The 18,662-nt window shown below is 62.3% G+C and overlaps 2 protein-coding genes and 1 long non-coding RNA gene across 5 annotated transcripts; all 3 read right to left on the bottom strand.

Moving 5' to 3' along the window:
* Positions 1–1,215: 1,215 nt before the first annotated feature.
* On the bottom strand, positions 1,216–5,298 carry LOC140686226 (uncharacterized). The gene is made up of 2 exons (XR_012059902.1): positions 3,864–5,298; positions 1,216–2,324 (listed from the first exon to the last, which is right to left on the bottom strand). It is a non-coding gene; the product is annotated as an uncharacterized lncRNA (long non-coding RNA).
* A 244-nt stretch (positions 5,299–5,542) lies between these two features.
* On the bottom strand, positions 5,543–11,369 carry SLC25A10 (solute carrier family 25 member 10). Of its 2 annotated transcripts, XM_072939839.1 has the most exons (12): positions 11,010–11,369; positions 9,306–9,359; positions 8,860–8,979; positions 8,290–8,404; positions 8,164–8,212; positions 7,880–7,921; positions 7,099–7,142; positions 6,934–7,004; positions 6,609–6,701; positions 6,346–6,423; positions 5,859–5,915; positions 5,543–5,784 (listed from the first exon to the last, which is right to left on the bottom strand). In XM_072939839.1, exons 3-12 carry the CDS (start codon positions 8,941–8,943, stop codon positions 5,683–5,685), a joined length of 735 nt encoding a protein of 244 aa, XP_072795940.1. In that variant the 5' UTR covers positions 8,944–8,979; positions 9,306–9,359; positions 11,010–11,369; the 3' UTR covers positions 5,543–5,682. The 2 variants fall into 2 exon arrangements, with proteins under 2 accessions (XP_072795940.1, XP_072795939.1); XM_072939838.1 differs by lacking the exon at positions 9,306–9,359 and having other exon boundaries at positions 11,010–11,320.
* A 3,516-nt stretch (positions 11,370–14,885) lies between these two features.
* On the bottom strand, positions 14,886–18,408 carry MRPL12 (mitochondrial ribosomal protein L12). Of its 2 annotated transcripts, none has more exons than XM_072939840.1 (5): positions 18,276–18,408; positions 17,492–17,678; positions 17,236–17,319; positions 15,353–15,487; positions 14,886–15,277 (listed from the first exon to the last, which is right to left on the bottom strand). In XM_072939840.1, the coding sequence occupies exons 1-5, from the start codon at positions 18,347–18,349 to the stop codon at positions 15,161–15,163; spliced, it is 597 nt and encodes a 198-aa protein (XP_072795941.1). In that variant the 5' UTR covers positions 18,350–18,408; the 3' UTR covers positions 14,886–15,160. The 2 variants fall into 2 exon arrangements, with proteins under 2 accessions (XP_072795941.1, XP_072795942.1); XM_072939841.1 differs by having other exon boundaries at positions 17,492–17,707; positions 18,276–18,407.
* Positions 18,409–18,662: the final 254 nt, after the last annotated feature.

Below are 18,662 nucleotides of genomic sequence, written 5' to 3'. Positions count from 1 at the left end.
ACCGCCTTCCAGTCTCCCCGGCTTGGCAGCAGTTAGGTGGGGGCGAGGGTGGTGTGGCGTTGGGGGAGGGGACAAAACTGTGTGCTCCACATCCCCGCTGTTTCCAACGTCTTTTGAGAACTAACATCCCTTATGGAAAATTACTTTCCGATGACCAGAGTTTCTTCCGCCTCACTTCTGTTTTTCTTTTTTTCTGTTTGAGTAATGTGGGAAAAAAACCCCAAGTCCTGGTGGCTGCAATTGTGTTTCCAAGAAGGGGTCAGGGACCGGGTCCAGCTGGAAGGAGGTGCACTGTCCCCAGAAACCCCTGCCGTGTGTGAGAACTTGCATCGAGGTGCATGGGTGACTTAGAACAACTGTTTGTAAATAGAGGGACTCGCCTCGGGGAGGCCAGCTCCCTTCTCAGGCCACCCGCCCTTCCCTGCGCCTTCTGGCCCTCTGTGCTCCTCTGGGCCGATTTCAAGATTCGACCTTTGTCCCCAGCTGCCCCAAATGCTGGCAGCCTCATTCCAGGGTCCAAAATTCCATGAAGTGCTGGTTCGAAGGGCAGAGCAGGACGGGCACTTGGAAAGAGTGTGCAGCACAGAGAGGCCCTCACACCCCCATCCCGAGTCCCCAGCCGCCCTCACACCGGTGAGGCTCTCACCGTCGGCGCTGGAGGCACCCGCATCCCTCGTTTAATGGGCTCCTTGCATCGATCGAATTCTCTTTTCAAGGTTAAATGTGCTCGTCTCCCTTCTGGACAAAGTCTGTAGTGAGACCGCGTTTGCCGTGTGTGTGGCCCAGTCAGCAGCCACGCAGGGCGTGGTCCTGTCTCAGCAGATGGCTTCCTTGCTGTGCCGCTTACGCCGACCCTGGCAGGGCTGTCCGTTCCTCTGCACTGCTCGGGGAGTTCTTTTTTAACTGAAAAAATGTGGAGCGTTTTGTGAATTTGCACGTCACTCCTGCATGGGGTCGCGCCAGTCTCTGTGTCGTTCTGATTTTAGTATACGCGCTGTCCAGGGGAGCTCCAGACAGCGTCACTGAGACATGGTTCACTGTCAGACAAACACAGCCGGACGCCAAAGTGCAAAGGACAAGGTGAGAGGGTACAGCTCAGAGGCAGAGCACGTGCTTAGCAGGCATGAGGTCCTGGGGTCAATCCCCAGCACCTCCATCAAATAAACCAGTAAGCTTGACCAACTCCCCCTATAAAAAAACAAAGTACGAAGGAGCTGTTTTTATTTTTTTAATTGAAGTAGAGTTGATTTACAATGTCGTGTTAGTCTCTGGTGTCCAGCGGTGATTCAGTTACACATTTATACATAACATACATTCTTTTTCATTATAGGTTATTACAAGGTATTGAACACAGTTCCCCGTGCTGTACAGTGGGACCTTGTTACTTATCTATTTTATATATAACAGTTAGTATCTGCAAATCCTAAATCCCCAATTTAACCCTCCCCCGCCCCCTCCCCTTAGGTAAGCATAGCTTGTTTTCTATGGAGGACAGGTTCTAGTCTGCAACATACTCTCAGTGGGGACAGTTCCAGTGTGAACTGAGCTCAGGTGTGGTTTGGGCAGCAGTGACCAGCGTTTTACTGCGAGCGGGGGTACGGGGAGGGCTGAGACTCCGGGGAGTCAGGAGGTGGGCACTTTCACAGCAGGCAGGGGCTGGGCCGCCACGCAACCCTGTCTGGTTTATCACCAGCACTTGTCCAAGGCAAGCCTTGTGTTCCCACAGGGGCCCGAGATGCCCACCCCTTGGCGGCTGCTGGAGTTTCGGGGGGGACTGGGGTCACCCTGGGGATGGGCCTGAGCTGTCAGAAACCGAGTCTTTCTAGGGCTGCTGGAGACCCGGGCGCAGAGGAGCCTGGCTAGAGTCTGGTCGGGGAGGGACACTGGGCAGTCCCTCCATGGAGAGCGCACGAGTGGGCGGGTGTCCATAGTTCAGGGAGCGAGCATGTGTTCTGGAACGCGGCCCTGACTTGCCTTCAGCAGCCACTCCCCTGCCCCACCCCGGCCCCCGCCCCACTGAGCAGCTCTGTGTCTCCGGATCTGCCTGCTCTGCACGCTTCATGCAGACGGAGTCACGTAATGACACGGGTTTCTGCGACCGGCTTCTCACTCCCAGGGGACACGTCTTCAGGGCTCATCTGGGGCTGTAGTGCAGGTCAGCACCTCGCTCTTCCCGGCCAGATGGCCCCGTGCTGCGCACGTCCACGACTCCTTACCCACGTCCTCGGCAGGTGGTGGGCGTTTGGTGGTTTCCACCTTTGCGTTGTTGAGTGACACTTGCTGAAGATTCGTGTGAGTTTGTGTGTGGATGTGTTTCGAAGCCCCTGTAGCAATCAGCCCAAATTTGGCCAGTAACTGCCAGCTTCCCTAACTTCTGCCTCCGCTTCCAGCGCAGGACCCGGCAGAGAAAGCCAAGCAGGCTCCCAGCTGACCACAGGGCTGCGGCACCTCCACTCGGCAGCCCGCGGCTTCCCCAGGCCCACGGCCCCCGCGCGCGTGCACTTGGGCCCCCTTTTCCGGCTGAAGCTGTTCCCTCCTCTGCCTGCCTTTGGGGAGGTGCTGCCCGCCCGCCGGGGCTCTGGGTGCGCGGCCCCTGCTTGCCCTCTCATGCGTGGTCTTTGTCCGTTTCTACAGGTTTTACATTTGCTCTGATGGAGGTACTGGGGATTGAACCCAGCACCTCATGCACACTAAGCACGCGCTCTCCCCCCGAGCTCCATCCGCCCCCCAAGTTCTACTACCAGCGTTAGCTTCGGCTCTGTGATCCCTTCCAAGGAAGGGTCCTGCGCCTGCGTGGGAAGGGTCCCAGCTCACTCTCCCGCACGTGGACGTCCACACGTCCCGCACCATTTATCCGAAAGACTGTCCTCTCCCTGCTGACCGGCCTCGGCGCCCTGGCTGAAGCTTCTCGACAACCAATACTCATTGCGTAACTTTTTATATAAACTCTCATCTTTCTTTCGGGAAGGAAGGCGGAGTCTGAGTCAGGAAATAGAGCTTCCCCTCCCACCCACGCGCCTAGTCTGTGGGCTGCATTCGCGGGGGGTCGGGAGCCTGAGGTGGGGCCGGTCCTGTGCTCACACTGGTGGAGAACCCGCGGGGAGGGCCTCGCCCTCCGAGCCGCCCGGACCTTCCTGCTGCCCTGGACCCGCCGCCTCCTTCCCTCTGGGCCCCGTCCAGGGAGCCACGGCCCCTGCAGGGCAGGTGGGTAGGCCCCCGGTCCACCCTCTGCACCCCATCCCGCAGTCCCTCCCCACCCCTGCCAAGCCAGACGGGGCCCAGGGAGGCGCCACGTAGACTGGACAGGCTGGGAGGAGGCTGGTGAGATGCCAGCTTCCCAGGCTGTCAGGGGCACTTTTGCGGGCAGGGTAAGAGGACTCTGGAGCTCCAAATCAAAGCAGCTTTAAGGACAGAGGAGGCGCCCTGAGTGGCCAACGTTTCTGAAATTTCCTGCCTTTTTAACTGGGGCCCACAGGAGAGAAGCGGCAGCTTGTCCCACAGGCGTCATCGCACCCTCCCCTCCCGCCGGACCACGTGGGCTGTGGCTTCCCACCTGGGTGCTGGGGCAGATTCGGGCCTGCGTTTGCTCATCCCTGCGGTGTCAGACCCCCAGTGAGATGCCCCCTGCCCACCCTGGGGCCCAGAAGTCGGGCTCCATCCTCTGTGCGTTTCCAAGGCAATGGCTGCTTCGCCCTGACCTCCCAACCGGCCAGACCCCGCACCCCGGGTGCTGCAGCACACCCAGTACTGTCACCAGAAACAAGACCCTAACCCAGATCTATCTGCTGGTTTTAGAAAATTCACAGGTGGAGGAAGGGGCCAAGTCTGACAGGAGAGGCGACCGGATTAAGGACTTGACTTACTCTGAAAGGGCGTTGAGGGGTCGCTGGCAACGGAGACTGAACAGGAGACTTCAGCTGGGCTCGTTCAGACAGAACCAACCTCACGACAGGCATGTGGGCCCCGGGCGTTTTGATGGCAGTAAGTCAACCAGGTGGACCGTCACGTTTCTTATGTAGAGTGAATTACTGTTGCAGTTAGAATTTTTTCAAAGACCATTTTTAGGGACATGTGCTCGCATTTTATCTATAAATGACAGGACCTCTGGGGTCGGCTTCTAAATAACCCAGTCGCGGTGGGGAAGGGTCCGGGGGGTGAAGGCAGACGGCCTGGTGAGAGCTCGCCACTGGGGCTGGGCGGGCATGTGGGTGCAGTTCCCTGTTTTCTGAAGTTAACAGCTTTGTTGAAACACAGCTGTTCCCAGGACATTCAGAGCTGTGTGACCACCACAACCTGAAGCCCCGTTTTCCATATGCTCCCAAGGTTGCGTGGCACTCTGGGGGTCAGAGGTCCTGACGTCTGGATGAGCTGCCCAGGGCACCTGTCTGTCCCAGGACATCAAAAGGCTGCCTGGTAACGCTCACACCGACCCTGCCCCTCTGTCCCAGGGCCTGCAGTCCACAGAACCAGGGGCTCCCAGCCCCTCTGGGAACTCTGAAAACACAGGCGCCTGCTGGGAAGGGGCAGCCCTGGGGGCTCCACACCCCCAGTCCTCGGCCCCCAGCCACTCAGTGCATCGCCAGGGGTGCAGCTTCTTCCCTGCCTGTCCACGAACCCAGAAGCCCTCCCTGGAGGGTGCAGAGGGGGTCTTGAGCGCCCGAAAGCACGGCAACTTGCAGGCCAGTTAGTGCCCTGGACGCAGAAACCAGACTCTTCACCGCCTTTATTAACGCCGCGCAGGGCGACGCTGGCCCGCTGGCCACTTGCTGGGGGGTGGGGAGAACACAGTGCCCGGGGGACAGGGGAGGTGGACGCAGCCCCCAGTCCCCCTGCAGGCTGCTTTGGCAGAGGAACCTGGGTGGTGGCATCAGGCTGATCAGCTGCTGGGGGCCTTGCAGGTGACCATCCCCAGACAGGAGACCCCCAAGCCATCCCAGCCCTGCCCAGGGAGCCAGGAGGGGACACTGCACACCCCCTGAAGACAGCAGAGAGCCTGCTGGCACTGAGAGTTCTGGTGAAACTAGCTGTTAAAGCAACGGCGGGGGCGGGGGGGTGCGGGTGGCACCCAGACCCTCCCCCTGGGGGCCCCTCTGCACCGGCCTGGGAGCTGTGGGGGCACAGCTGCCTTGGGAACGTCATAAAAGCGATGGTCCCTCTCTGAGGATGAAAGCGCAGGTACACGTGTCATCTGGGGAGTGGTGCTGGGGCCTCCCCCGCCCTGCCACCCAGGACCCTCAGCGGGCGCGGTGGGAGACGGTGCTGCAGACCCTGGGCGCGGTGGAAGGAGGAGCCTTCAGGGGCTGGAGACCCGAGCCCATAGAGCCGGGACAACATGCCCTCCCAACTCCAGCGATAACTGCCTACTCGGGGAGAGGAGAGAAAACCAAACCTGGGGCCTGGACACCCCCTCTGAGGGGTGGGCAGAGCAGGCCGCTGGAAGCCCAGGCAGGGAGAGCCCGGGGCGGGCGGTGAAGGTGAAGCTGGTAGCTCGCGAGGGGTCGAAGGTCGAAGGGCTGACCAGGCGGGCTGGGGCGGGGGTCCTGGGCCACGAGGAGGGGCCAGAGCACTGCGGGCAGGTGCTGGGCTCAGGGCAGTGCTCAGCTGCCGACCCTCCCACACTCTGGAAGAAACTGTTGCGGGGAGAAGGGGCCCAGGCCTGACCCAGCTGTTGCCACGGCCACATCACGATGGCACTTTGATGCCAAAGTGTTTGCGGAGCTGTTCCAGAAACACAAACGTGAGCACGGTGTGGGGCATGAGGCGGATGCCCGCAGGCACGAGGCCCTGAGGGAGGAAGGAAGGGTGTGAAGAGCCCCAACAGGCCCACGGGGCCCCTGCCCCACGCCACCCCCACGAACCTTGTAGAAGGCCAGCGGCCCGAGCTTTGCTGTCTCCATGGCGCAGTGCAGAACACCCTGCAGAAAACGCAGAACCACGCAATACAGAGGCCGCTTCTGGAGAGGCGTGAATCCCCCCCACTCTGGTCACACTGAGGGTGGGTGTGAGCCCCGCAGAGCAGCCTGGAAGTGCAACGGTAAGAGCAGGAGGTGGGGCTGGGGGCCACAAAGGTCAAGGGCTGCCTGCTCAAAACTAGACCCCAGGAGCACACCCCAGGGTGCTGTGGTGCCGAAACCCACAGAAGACCGGTGCGTGCTGGTGGGGGCTGGGGGGTGGGACCTGCCCCCTTCATAAAGGCACCATGTGAAGTTTCACTGACTGCAGTGACCGGCTTGCTCTGTTAAACACACATGGGGTCCTGGGAGGGACGCAGTCACGGGTGGAGGGGGACAGCCGCGTCCACACCCGCGACAAGGAAGCAGACCTGCAGGGCGGGGCCCCACTCACCCGATATTCGCCCTTGGCGTTCATCAGGCGGGTCTTCAGCACGTCCAGGGGCTGGCACAGGACAGTGGCGCATCCGCCCTGGGGTGCAGGGTCATCACCAACGGGCCTCCCCAGGCCATGGGGACACCAGGAACAGCCCCGGCCTGTGGGCTCCTCCCCAGGACCCTGGCGCCCACCTGTTCAGTCTAACTCGTCCAAGCCGCCTGCCACTGAGCCCCGCCCTCATCCCAGGGCCCCCAGGGAGGCCCCACCCCGCCACTCACCGCGATGAAGCTGGCGATAAAGTGAGTGAAGATGCTGTCGGACAAGTACCCGGTGCTGAGAACCAGCTGCTTGGCTTGGTCATAGCAGGACAGCTGTGGGGTGGCAGGGACAGTCAGGGCCCAAAGGACAGAGCCCAACTCGGGGGAAGCCAAAAGGGGCCCATAATGACACCAGCTGGACTGACCAGTACCCACTCTGCTGGGTCATCTACGGTCACCACACCCACCACAGACACGCCCCAGCCCCACCCGTGTTCCATGCCCACTGCCTTCCTCTGGGACTTCTCACAGGGCCCCAGAGCCCCACTGCAAGCAGAAACCCTACCTGACCCACGGTGACCAACATCCCTCGACTGGACGCCATGGTCGCGCCTGAGAAGAGCTTCTTCAGACCCTCTGCCGGGGGAGGGGAGAAGTCGGGTGCCCAGCCCAAACCCCTCCCCACCCAGGCCCCACTCCTGGGTCCCAGCCCAGCCCTCCCACCTCTCACCTTCTCGGGCCACACGGCACAGGCCATCCAGGGCGTGGGCATAGCTGTCGGGGACAGAGTGGGCCCACATGAGCTTCTACCCCCCCTCATGGGAGCCACGGCCCCATCCCAGGCCAGGAGGTGCTGAGTGTCAAAAGGACCAGAGGACAATGGCTTCCTGTCTCCCTGCTCACAGGAGTTCAGGGCTTGAAGAGGGAGGGAAACGCCCTCTGGGGGCTGCCAGCTCCGAGGCGGGTCCTGTCTGCAGGCCATTACAGAGGGAAGGAGGACGGGACGCCCCGTGGGGCCCCCTCTCCCCTGGTTCACTCGTCCACCTTCCCCGGGGCTGACGCTCCAGCCAGAGCAGACAACGCGCTCACCTGCAGCCACAAGCCCCCTGAGCTGACTGGGCCGACGCCCGGAACCTAGCGCAGCGACAGTCCCCAGCCAGAACCTTAGACTCCCTAGCACCCTACGTTTCACCAACATGGTGCTTTCATCACAGAAAGAAAAACTAATCCCTGCACCCAAAGCCTTTCGAAGGTCCACACTCACTTCCACTTCCAAACCACCCTCCCCGTGGGTGCACGCAGGTGCACGCGGGAGAAGCGGTGACCAGCCCTGGGGTCCTCCTCCCACAAGGAGAGGACCAGAGGTGTGTACTACGCCTGTTTCCAGAAGCTGTCAGCCAGCTCCATGGGATCCCACAGGCGAGTCCCGGCTGCGTCCTGGCAGAGCCACTCTGGGGGCTCCTCCGCCCCGACCCCCCGGCCCCACCCTGCAGGCAGAGCGTGCTACTCACTTTCGGCGCTGGCTCTGGGGCAGCTTCATGTCATTCTGCATCCTGAAACAAGCAGGGGCTCAGCGGGGCAGCAGGGCCAGACACCACCCCAACACACGCCAGGGGGCGACAGCGAGCGGCCAGCCCACCGGGGGCTGCCCTGCCACAGGCTCAGCGCCACCCCCAGTGTCCAGGACCCCAAGGTCCGAGTGGCCTGTTCCAGGCTGAACACCCACAACCCCAGTGAATGAGGTTGGCTCTCAGGGGACAGCGAGACCCTGGCCTCGGGGGCCAGGGTCACTGACCTGACGTTGACCATGTCCGCGGGGGTCCCCACGAAGCCGCCGATGCAACCTGGTACAACAAGCCACCCCGTGACCCCTGGCACTGCCCACCACCCTCGCCCGCCCCACTCGCCCTTGGCCACTCACCGCTGAGGGAGCCCAGCAAGACCTTCTGGTAGAAGGGCAGGGGGCCCTGGCTGCCTTTGGTTACCTGGTCCCGCACGGTCTCGTAGATGGCGAACCGAGTCAGGGAGTAGGTCATCTGAGAAGGGGCCCCACTCAGATGCTGCGGGCGGATGGCGCTGGGCACACTTCACAGCCCTGGTCCTCCAGTGCAATGGTCTCCACGTGGACCATGGGGCACCAAGGGACATGCCCAAGGCCACACAGCCAGCAAGCAGCTGAGCCAACTCACAAACCTGGGGCTGAGTCCAGGCCTCACACCCTCCTCTCCCCTCCCTGGGCTCAGTTTCCCACCCGAAGGTGGAGGTCTCGGGCCGCTGTGACAGTGGCTGACCCTGTGCAAGGCAGAAGCACCTCCCACCCCCACCCTGGGCGCTGTTGGCTCCCCTGCCTGAGGTTCCTCCCGTGTAAGCAGCCACAACTAGCCTGGGGGCCAGGGGGCAGCGACCTTCCTGCCTGCTGGGACTGAGTGCGGGCTCTGGGACCAGGACCTCAGGGACCCGCCACCCGGGGTGGGGGAGCCCCCAGATGCACCTGTCTGCACAGGGAGGCACTCAGCCCATTGTAGAGCGCCAGCACGCCGTCAGAGCGCACCACCTGCAGCGCCATGCCAGTCATGCGCAGCTTCACCTCCTGCTGCGTCTGCAGGTGCACCTGCGGGGAAGCGGCCACACCAGCTCAGAGAGGTACTCCACCTGGGGCCCATCCAGGCCAGCTCTGCCCTGAGCCCTTTTCACAACCTTCCACCTTTACAGCCTCACACTAACCTTGTGGGCCAAGTGCTACCAGCACCCCCTTTGGCAGGGCACCAGCCGGGGAGTGGGGCTAGGACTCTGTGTCCACACCCGGAGCCAACCTCCGCTGGATACCACCAGCCGACACATGAGCCTACCAGGCCCATGAGAAACATCCCACCTGCCGTGGGGCAGTCATCAACCCCACACTTTAGGTGAAGACACTGGGCAAGTCTAGAGGCCCACCTTGTAGCCACACCTGACTTCCGAGAGGGACAGAGTTACGGGGACTCAGATGACCTGAAGAAACATGGGAGACTCGGAAGACAGGGGTGGGAATCTGGGGGTACACAGGGAAAGGGCGCCCTGGAGTCCATCCCTGTGGACCCCACTCTGTCCAGCCCAGCCACATCCTGGGGGGACCCGCTGGGGAAGGCTATTGACTCTGCTGCCTCAGTTTCTCTCAGCGTGCAGTGAGCCGGGAACAGAGGGCCTAGGCCTGGGGGCAGGGTGGCCACACCGGCAGCAGCCCTCGTCCAGGTGAGAAACCACTGAGAGAGTTGAGCCAAGACATAAGGCAAATGGAGAGACCAAGTTACTTTAGAATACTTTTTCCAAAGACTGGGCAGAGAGATAAAAATCCTGGCCAGGGTCTCCCTCCGAGGTCTCCACAGCTGCTGGCACTTCCTGTTGCACCCCAGCACATGGCCACGTGCTTCCTGGGCCAGAGGGCGGCCAGGCTCCGGAGGCCGCAGGCCTCCCCACCCCCGCCCCCAGTGCTCTGCAGCAAAACAGCACCTGGGGGGTGGGGCAAGGGGCAGTGACGCCCAAAGGAGCCTTGGCCCACAGACCATGACTCTAGGCTGGCCTGGTGCCACGGAGGGCTCCAAAAGCTCCCGGAGGCTGTGCCCACGCTGGGCAGGGACAGTGAGCCTGATCCTCCAGGCGCGCGGTCGGGGGTGGGGGATGAGGGAGCGCAGGGACCTGCGGGGGCATCCAGAAAGTAAAACAGAACAGGCACGAGAAGGGAAAACGCACCTTCCTACCTGGCCCTGGGGGCTATCAGGGCCTGTACTGGCCTCTCCCAGGATGAGCTAGGTCTCAGAAACGCTCCCGGCTTAAGCCCCACCCCCAACTTTTGCTAATCCTGCCTTTGCTGGTGGACACTCTGAGGCTTGAGGGATGGCTGGGTCAGCCAGGGACACAGGTGCCAATCCCTCCCAGGGGTCCAGCGTGGGACCCAGGCTGCTCTGGGTGGCCAGGTGGCTGCCCTTGCCCACAGGACCCACAGGGCCACAGCCCAGGTTCCCTGGCGCAGGGCCAACGGCCAGAACATGCTTTGTGCCTCTGGCCCTTTGTTGTTTGTGGTGAGAGCACCAGAAAACCAACCTCCCTCGGCTGGCCTGCCCTGAGACAAGGGAAGCTCTGTCTTACTCTGCCCCACAAGCATTCTTAGAAAAAAAAGCGAAAAGTGTGATTACTTCTCGCTCTGGGAAACACCCTCACTGGACAGGACCTGCACGCAGGCAGAGCTCAAGGCTTCCAGGTGTCCCCCCCACCTTTCAGGAGGAAGCAGCCCCTAAGAGGGGCTATCGACCACATCCCGCCTCTGTCTCCCTCAGTGTGTGCCGGGCACCCGCTCGGCAGAGGGGGCGCGTGGGCCGTGCCGGTGTGTGCTGAAGTCCGGACGCCTTTTCAAGTGCCAACAGCTGTGCTCCCAGAGAACCACCCCCTCAACGTGTCACCCAGCAGAACGTGTGTCCGCAAAAGTGCGGCGGGCGGGTCGGGAAACAGGCTCAGAGAGGCCAAGGGACGGGCCCAAGGTCACACAGGTAGCAGCAAAGTGGGATGGGGGCCCCGAGGGGCACCGCCATCGCCGCCTGCCCGCAGGGCCCCCGACGGGGGCGGGAGCGAGGGCCCGGCCCGAGGCCCTCCGCGCGCCGCGCTCACCTTGAGCAGGTCCAGCGGGTGCGTGCAGCAGGCGGCCCCGCACGACGCCAGCCCGCCGAAGTACCAGCGCGACACGCGCGCCTCGGCCGCCATGGCCCGGACGCGGCCGCCGACGCCGAGGAGCGCAGGCACCCGCCCGACCCTGGCCCCCGAAGCCCGGACACCTCCCCGGCCCCAACCGGACTCGATCCGGCCCGACCCGGCCAAACCCGGCCCGATCCGCGCCGCCGCCCGCCGCGGGTTCAAAGTGCCGCTGGCCGCCCGCGCCCGGCACAGCCAATGCGCCCGCGCGGCCCGGGGGCGGGCCTGGTGGGCGGGGTCATCTAGACCCCGCCCCGAGACCGGGGGCGGGCCCCGGGCCTTAAAGCGGCCGCAGCCGGGTGGGCCCCACCGAGCCCCCTCGGGGACCCCCGGGGCCCAGGCCGCGCGGACCGCGGGGAACCTGCCGGGTGAGCCCTCCCCACTCCCCCTCGGAACCTGCGTCCGCCCCCTTCCTACGCTGGCCTGGCCGCCGGCCACTCCGGCGCCTAGGGCACGTCTGCGAAGGTCACGGCCCGAGTGGCCTGGGCGCTCTGCCCCCGACCCCTCCTGGAGGCCGGCCTCCCGCAAACGCCCGCCCTCGCGGGGCCCTGAACTTATACCCAGTGTCCCACCCCAGCCGCGCAGGCCCCGGGGGTTCGTCCTGGGACACGTCCCGCTGCAGGAGGGGCCAACCTGCGGGTTACAAGAAAACTAGGGGCAAAGGCAATTGGGAGACTAGCCGCTCCGCCTACCCACCCCTCCCAGAACTCCTAGCCGAGGCCAGCCTCAGGCCTGCTCTGACCACACAGCCCCTGGCAGCCACCCTGGGGCGGCCCAGGAGGGAGTTTCTGGGCGTACGGCTCACGCTCCTGGGAGGCGGCAGTCAGCAAACTGCCTGCCCCTGCCTGGCCCCAGCGGGAGACGCCCACCTCCCTGCTGACCGGAAGTGCAGGTGTGCTGCTAGCCCAAAGGCGCACCTGCCGAGCAGTGAGATCTGAGTCCCCAGGGCCGCTCTGGGACAGGGCCACATGGATCTCAGAGGAGGCGGAGAAATGTGGAGGAGCCCAGGGTGGGGTGGGGGGTAGTATCGCCCATGCTGGGAGCCTGCGTTATTTGAAAGGAAGGTAGAGTAGGATTGAGAAAAATGGCCCAGGGGCTTCTGGAGATCAGAGAGGGTGGGAGACACATACCGAAGATCCACAAGGAAAGGCAAAAACGTGTCAATGAGCAGCTACACACAAGAATCCCAGAGACAGCAGTTTGTTCAGAAAGCCGGCGCTAACAGACCTGACTGTTACGGTGCAGGAGCAAGCCGCTTCTTCGTCCATGGTCCTCCAAGCCCACTCCCAGCACAGACCCTGCTGCCCTGGCACCTGGATCTCATTTGGACTCAGCCAAGATGCCCGAATCTGCCATCAGCCCCAGGGCACTGTCAGGGCTCCTGACTACATTGCAAACACAGCAGTGAAGCAGAGATGACAGAAGCCTCTGGAGTCCCTGGGTCTCCATGACAGCCCAGAAGCGGGGAGCCAGGCCCTGGCGGGGGCAGCTGTCCCCTTACTGGGGTCATCAGCAAAACAGGGCCCTGAACCTGGTGCTGGCAGGGAGACCCCAGGGTTTGCTCCTCACAGAACACAGACCGTCCCCAAATTGGGAAGGGCAGGGCCCAGAGACTTGGGATTGGGAACTGAAGGGATATCACAAACATAAAAATATCAAGGGCAGCAGGGCGCTGAGACACCTATCTCCCGTTACCTGCAATGCTGTGAAAAGGCAGTCAGATGTGGGAGGAACCCTGGAACACGGGAAATGCAAGGCTGGAACACCCTCTTAAGAAAGGGGTGGATTTTGCAAACTATAGGCCAAGGAACTAAAAAAGATCCCAGCCAATTTCTCAAATGGACCGTGGAGACTCACGCAGAAGCCCGAGAGGGCAAAGGGGAGGGCGGGTGCAGTCCTGAGAACAGGGCTGCCCGGGCAGGCCTCTGGGTGGGGGCTGGTGTGTGCTCTGTGGCCCTTACACATCTCCTCTTGGTGCCTGGGCAGGGAGGACCGTGCTTCATGGGTGGCCTGGCAGACTTCTGGGGCCCCTGGAATAGGGGGGAGGTCTGTGGAGGTGAGGCACCTGCGGGGGCCCTGGATTTGCCTCCGCTGTGTCCTGTGACCGCGAGCCTGGACAAAGGTGCAACGCCAGCTCCTATCAGGATCTATAAGGGCTTCTGTGGGTGCCAAGAGAGCAACTCGTGACACGCAGCAAGCCTGCCTCCCGCTGCCAAGCATGAGGGCCAAGGCCAAGTGGGCTTCAAGGACCCGGGGCAATCCCCAGAGGCACACCGCACCTATCTCCAGGTCTGAGACACTTAAGAGCAGCTTGCAGTCCGGGGCAAGTCAGGGGGAGCTGGAGGGGCCAGGACCCCCATCAGGAGGCTGAGCCAGGATGCTGCCTAGGAAGACAAGGCCCAGGGTCTCCAGGTAGGACTTTTGAGCTCAGGCAGGAGCACCGCCCTAGTCTGCCATAAGTGAGGCAGGATAGGTTGGCCTGGTGGCCCTCAAGGTGCAGGGCCACCCTCACCTTTGATCAGCCACCCCCAGCAAGACCAGCAGAGAACAGAAAGCCCCATCCTTGCGGGAGCCCCAGTCTTCACCCCAGCTGCCTTGGGAAGATGGGGAGGGGGCCTAGAGCATAAGCAGCCTCCCCAGGTTACTGGCAGAGGGGCCTGTGACCATGCAGATCTGGGCTGGGGAGTGTCCCTGAGCCCTGGGAAAGGGCAGCAGGCCCAGCAGGCCACACCCAGCCCCAGGTAGCCGCAGTCCCCTCTGCTGAGTGAAGGCACGCCCAGTGATCTGCTGATGGTGAATCATTAACCCCCTGGGGATGGTGCCAGGGGCCACAGGCTTGGCCAGTGGGGCTCTGGTCAGGGAGTGGCCTCATCTGCTCCTTGGACCCTTCCTACGAGGCCCAGCAGGGAGCAAGACCTCAGAGAGGACACTGAGCTGGTGGGGGGTGGGGTGGCGGCTACGCATGCACACCAGGGAGCCTGGCAGCTCCCACCCAGACACAGTGTCCCTTTCTGGTCCCCCAGCTGACCTTGCAGCTCATTCTTCCAACAGGGCCAAGGGAGAGGGCCAGGGAGTAGGCAGCCTGGAGACTCAGGCCAGAGGATGCGGGCCTCCAAGGGTCATAGGAACAATGCCTCTCCAGAATGGCCACTCAGAACGTCTTGCAGCCCCCTCCACCCAAGCCCCAGGGGTCTCCCACCTGAGCCTGCGAGGAAGGAATCCACTGCCCCTTCCAGGCATGGTTGAGGTGGGGCCTGACTCAAGAGAAGGAAGCCATAGGTCCTTGGGCCAGGCAGGCACTGAGCAGGGCATGTAGGCTTGGGCAGCCACTGCCATCTGTAAATGCCACACTCTGGCAGCAGGCCACCTCCTTCACTTCCCTTCTGGCTCCAAGACGCAGCTCCCTGAGGCCCAGCCCCCAAGGCTCCTCTAAGCACCTGTGGGAGCAAATGACACCCTCAAGGGCTGCAGAGCACATCCTCCAGCCTGTCAGGCTGTCTCTCGCGGGGCTGCTGTACCCACCCAGGGTATAGGCCTTATTCCCACTGCCCGGGGCCGGGGCTGCATTTCCTGTTAAGGACCACCAATGTTTAAGGACAGGGAGTTCCACAGGTGCCCTACACCAGCTCCTGGGGGAAGATCTGGTACCAGCCATGCAGCAGCTGCTGCCCCTGCAAGCAGGATGCGCACTGCCCAGTCCCACCACACTGCTGTTGGCACCTGCCTGACATGGGTCTGGGAGGACAGATCCCTGCACCCACAGCCCACCCCAACACAGGACTCAGCACACACGGAGCCTGAACAATGCATTTTTCTCAACAGCCACCAGGGGGCGCGTGAACTCGCCGTAGGTTCTCGAGTCCTCCTCCCTGGGGCTTGCACGGGCAGTGGCTGCCACTCCCTCCCCATCTCAGTAGGTCCATCGTCTGTCCCAGAAGGGAACTGGCCACATGGTGCGGGTACCCGGTTCTGCTCCAGCGCAAGTGGGTCCGCTGAGCCTGGGTGCGGGGCGAGGAGCAGGTGGAGCCCTGCCCAGCGCCTGGGACCCGGTCCATAGTCGTCTGGACGGCCTACTCCAGGACCACGGTGCCGCCCACTGCCTCCAGGGCCGCCTTGATCTTCTCGGCCTCGGCCTTGGCCACGTTGGCTTTGATTTCCTGGGGCAGGGATTCCACCAGCTTCTTTGCCTGCCAGAGAGCAAAGTCAGAGCCAGCCTAGGCCGGGAAGGGGGCCGGGGAACCGAGCGGTGCCTGGAGACTCACCTGCACGAGGTTGATGCCCTGGACGTAGTTCTTGATTTCCTTGATCAGCTTCACTTTGTCCACGGGCTTTGCCTCTGTCAGGCGGACAGTGAAATGTGTCCGTTCTTTTTGTTTGGGGATGTCTTCTTCTGCTGCCTGGGGGAGGGAGGGCAAAGTGGCGGCAGGGTGAGAAAGGACAGGGTGAAGCAGGCAGATTCGCTCCCTGGCCATCCCGGCCTGTAACTCCAAAGGTGAGGCCTAGGCGGGCAGCCCAGTGAAGCCTACAATTGGAGCGGGAGGCCACGGCAGGCCAGAGAGGCCCATGCTACTGCCGGGCCAGTCCCTGGACCCCTCAGGGCTCTCCCTCCCTCATCTGCCCTCCCGTCTCCCAAAGGCTGCTCTGAAACTGCCCTCTGCCCCCACCACCAGCACTCTAGGTCCCTGTCCCTTAAAATTGTAAGTTACAAGACAGGAAGAGTGACACTGAAAGTGCTTTGCTGCAGAAACGGTGCTGCCGTGGTCTTCAGCCAAGCCCAAGGCCACACCGATGACAAGCATACGACCAAATTCAGCTCCATCTTCACCAAATAACCAGCTACGGGGCAAGAGGCATGGCAGAGCTCCTGCTGCCACTTGTGGGGACTGTAGCACCTGCTGGAGCAGGGCCCATGGGCCCACAAAGCCCTGGTGTGGGGCTGCTGTCCAATTATTAATGTTCTTAGACGTGCTCCAGTTTAAATAAGTCACGTAGTAATTCTCTCTTCCCTTGCCCCAAGTGTTCAGTCTGTAAAGCCACCTTCCAGCTCACAGCACAGATGATGCTGGTGGAACCACCAGACACATCTGGGACAGGGGCGGCTCTCCAGGACCCCTGAGCTGGTTTCCTCAGTAGGGTGAAGACTGGCAGAAGGGGAGCTGAGAGCGGTAACCGAGACTTAAGAGGTTCAAGAGACCCAACAACCAAATGCAGCAGAGACCTTGTTTGGATTTGGGCATGGAAAGTCTGGAACTATCGGTGGCACTCAAATAGGCTAGGGTGGGAACCCTGCTGGCTGCATCCACGTGCAAACAGCACACGACAACACGAGGAAACACCTGTGCCATGAGATGTGGATGCTCGGGGATACAGGAGGGACAAATCCAAAACCTGCCATAAGCTTCAACAGACAGGCGGGGCAAATGTGACAAAAACTTTATAACTATCAAGCCTGGGTGATGAGCATAGAAACAACCATGTTATTATTTCTATTTGCGGATAAGTATGAGATTTTTCGTAACAAAAATTAAAAAACAAAAAAACAAAGCAAAAACCCCCCAAAAAACTCCTCCAAAACTCCCAAATTAGCTTGTGGATTCAAGCCTTCCAGTTTCCACAGAGCCCCAGACGTGTCCCAGGCACCCAGAGGACGGACATGCCCCCTCCCTGCGCCCACTCTCTCCTCCAGCCCGACAGACTTCATGGTCACGTGTCCACCACCCCTCTGCGGAGAATGCCTTGTTCTTGTCCTCAAATCCTCATGTCCTCCCTCAGAGTGTCACGTCCTTGAAACTGTTCCCCTCCCCTCCCTTAAGCTTCTTCCTTCCCTGTAGCATTTATAACTGTCCTACTGTTTGGCACAATTTCTTTTTTTCTTTCCCCTCTCCTGTGGCTCAAGGACTATTCCCCTTCACAACAAACATGGTCTCCACGTGGGTAGGGACCTGCACTTCCTTGGCAGGGAGGAGGTCACAGGGAGGGAGGGGAGCCCACAGCCAAAAAGTGCACACAGATCTGTAAGGCATGTTGACTGATGCAGAACCCAGAAAAGGGACAGAAGAGAAACCTGGCTGCGTGAGGTGAGGCAAGATGGGGCCAGACACCAGAGAAACACTCTTCTGTGCACAGGACTCCAGCCTAGGCTCACCTCGGAGGCTGCAGCGGCAGGGGCAGCACCCGGCGCCACGCCACCCATCGGCATGAACCCGACATCCTGAATCTTCAACGTTTTCTGCAGGGACAGAGGAGAGCAGCTTCAGGAGCTGGCCGCCACTCCCAGACGCGCTCAGGGACACTCCTGGCAGTCCTCACACTCGGGGAGCCCACTTTCGACAATTTACCGAACTCTCAAGTTCCCCAGGAAGGGGTCCCAGATTTCCCCACCCAAGCCAGGGATGCTGTACCTTCAGGAGCTCGTTGAGGTCTGAGATCTCCAGCAGCGTGAGGCTGGCAATGTCCTGGACTAGCTGCTGGATCTTGGGGGGGTACTCCTTGGGGGCGTTATCCAGGGGCGCACCAGCTAGGGCCTCCCCCCTTCGACGGCTGCTGCATCTCATCAGCCTCAGGGCGCAGACACGTGGTACCTGTTGCCTAGCCCCCATTCAAACAGACCCGTCAGCCTGGCACGGGCGGATGACACAGGCCGGGCAGGTAGGTGCCATGAGTTCAGGTCTAGCTCCTTGGCGCCGACCCAGGGTCCTCAGACTCCAGGGTCCATGCCGACAAGGGGATCTCCCAGCTACTTTAACCCAAATGGCTGTTTGCAGACACGCCACCCACAACGTTAAGTTTCCGGCTTGAATGAGCCGTGTCAGCCCGTGCTGGCAGGACAGCTACTTGAATGCGTTTTGCAGCACAAAGCCTTTCAGAACCTGGGGTCGCCGGCGGCCGAACGCCGGATCCACTCAAGGGAGTCCTCGCACGTCACTGTGTTGCGGAGAAACTGACGCCCGGAAAGGGGCAGGGACCCGCCCAAGGTCATCGGGGCCACCCCCGCACTCTCGGCGGCCCGCGCGACTGGACGGTCGGCAGGCGGCGGCCCCACGCCGAGCACCCCCGCCGGGACCCGCCGAGTCCGGAGTGGCCTCCCGCCCGCCGCCCGCGGACGCCGCCCCGACCTGCACCGTCGGTGCCCGGCCGAAGGCCCCAACCCTGCCCGCCTGCCCGGCCCTCGGCGGCCCGCAGTACCTGGCGAGGAGGAGCGCGGCGGCCCGAAGCCCGAGACACGGCCCCCACAGGGGGCTTGCGGCCGCCCGCAGCATCGCTCCGCGGGCGGGAAGGTCACACGCGGATCCCAGGAGGAGGGACGCTCTAGCCGCCCGAGCCACGGGGCATGCGAGCTGCGGACGACACTCTAGCTGCCAGAGCCGCCGAGCATATGAGCTGGGGAGGACTCTCTAGCCGCCCGAGTCGCGGGGCCTAAGAGCTGGGCGCGGACGCTCTAGCCGCGCGTGGACTTGCCTCCTCTCGCTCCTCGAGATTACCCACAAGGCAGCGGGCCGCGCAGGCGCAGAGCCGCGTTGGTGGCCTCGGCCGGCTCCGGCCCGTGGCGCGCTGGGCGAACGAAGGCCGGAG

This window comes from Vicugna pacos, chromosome 16 (assembly GCF_048564905.1).
Source record: "Vicugna pacos chromosome 16, VicPac4, whole genome shotgun sequence".
In the NCBI taxonomy this organism is placed as follows: Eukaryota; Metazoa; Chordata; class Mammalia; order Artiodactyla; family Camelidae; genus Vicugna; species Vicugna pacos.
The sequence above is the reverse complement of the archived record's forward strand: the minus strand, read 5'-3'. Positions and strand labels throughout refer to the sequence as shown.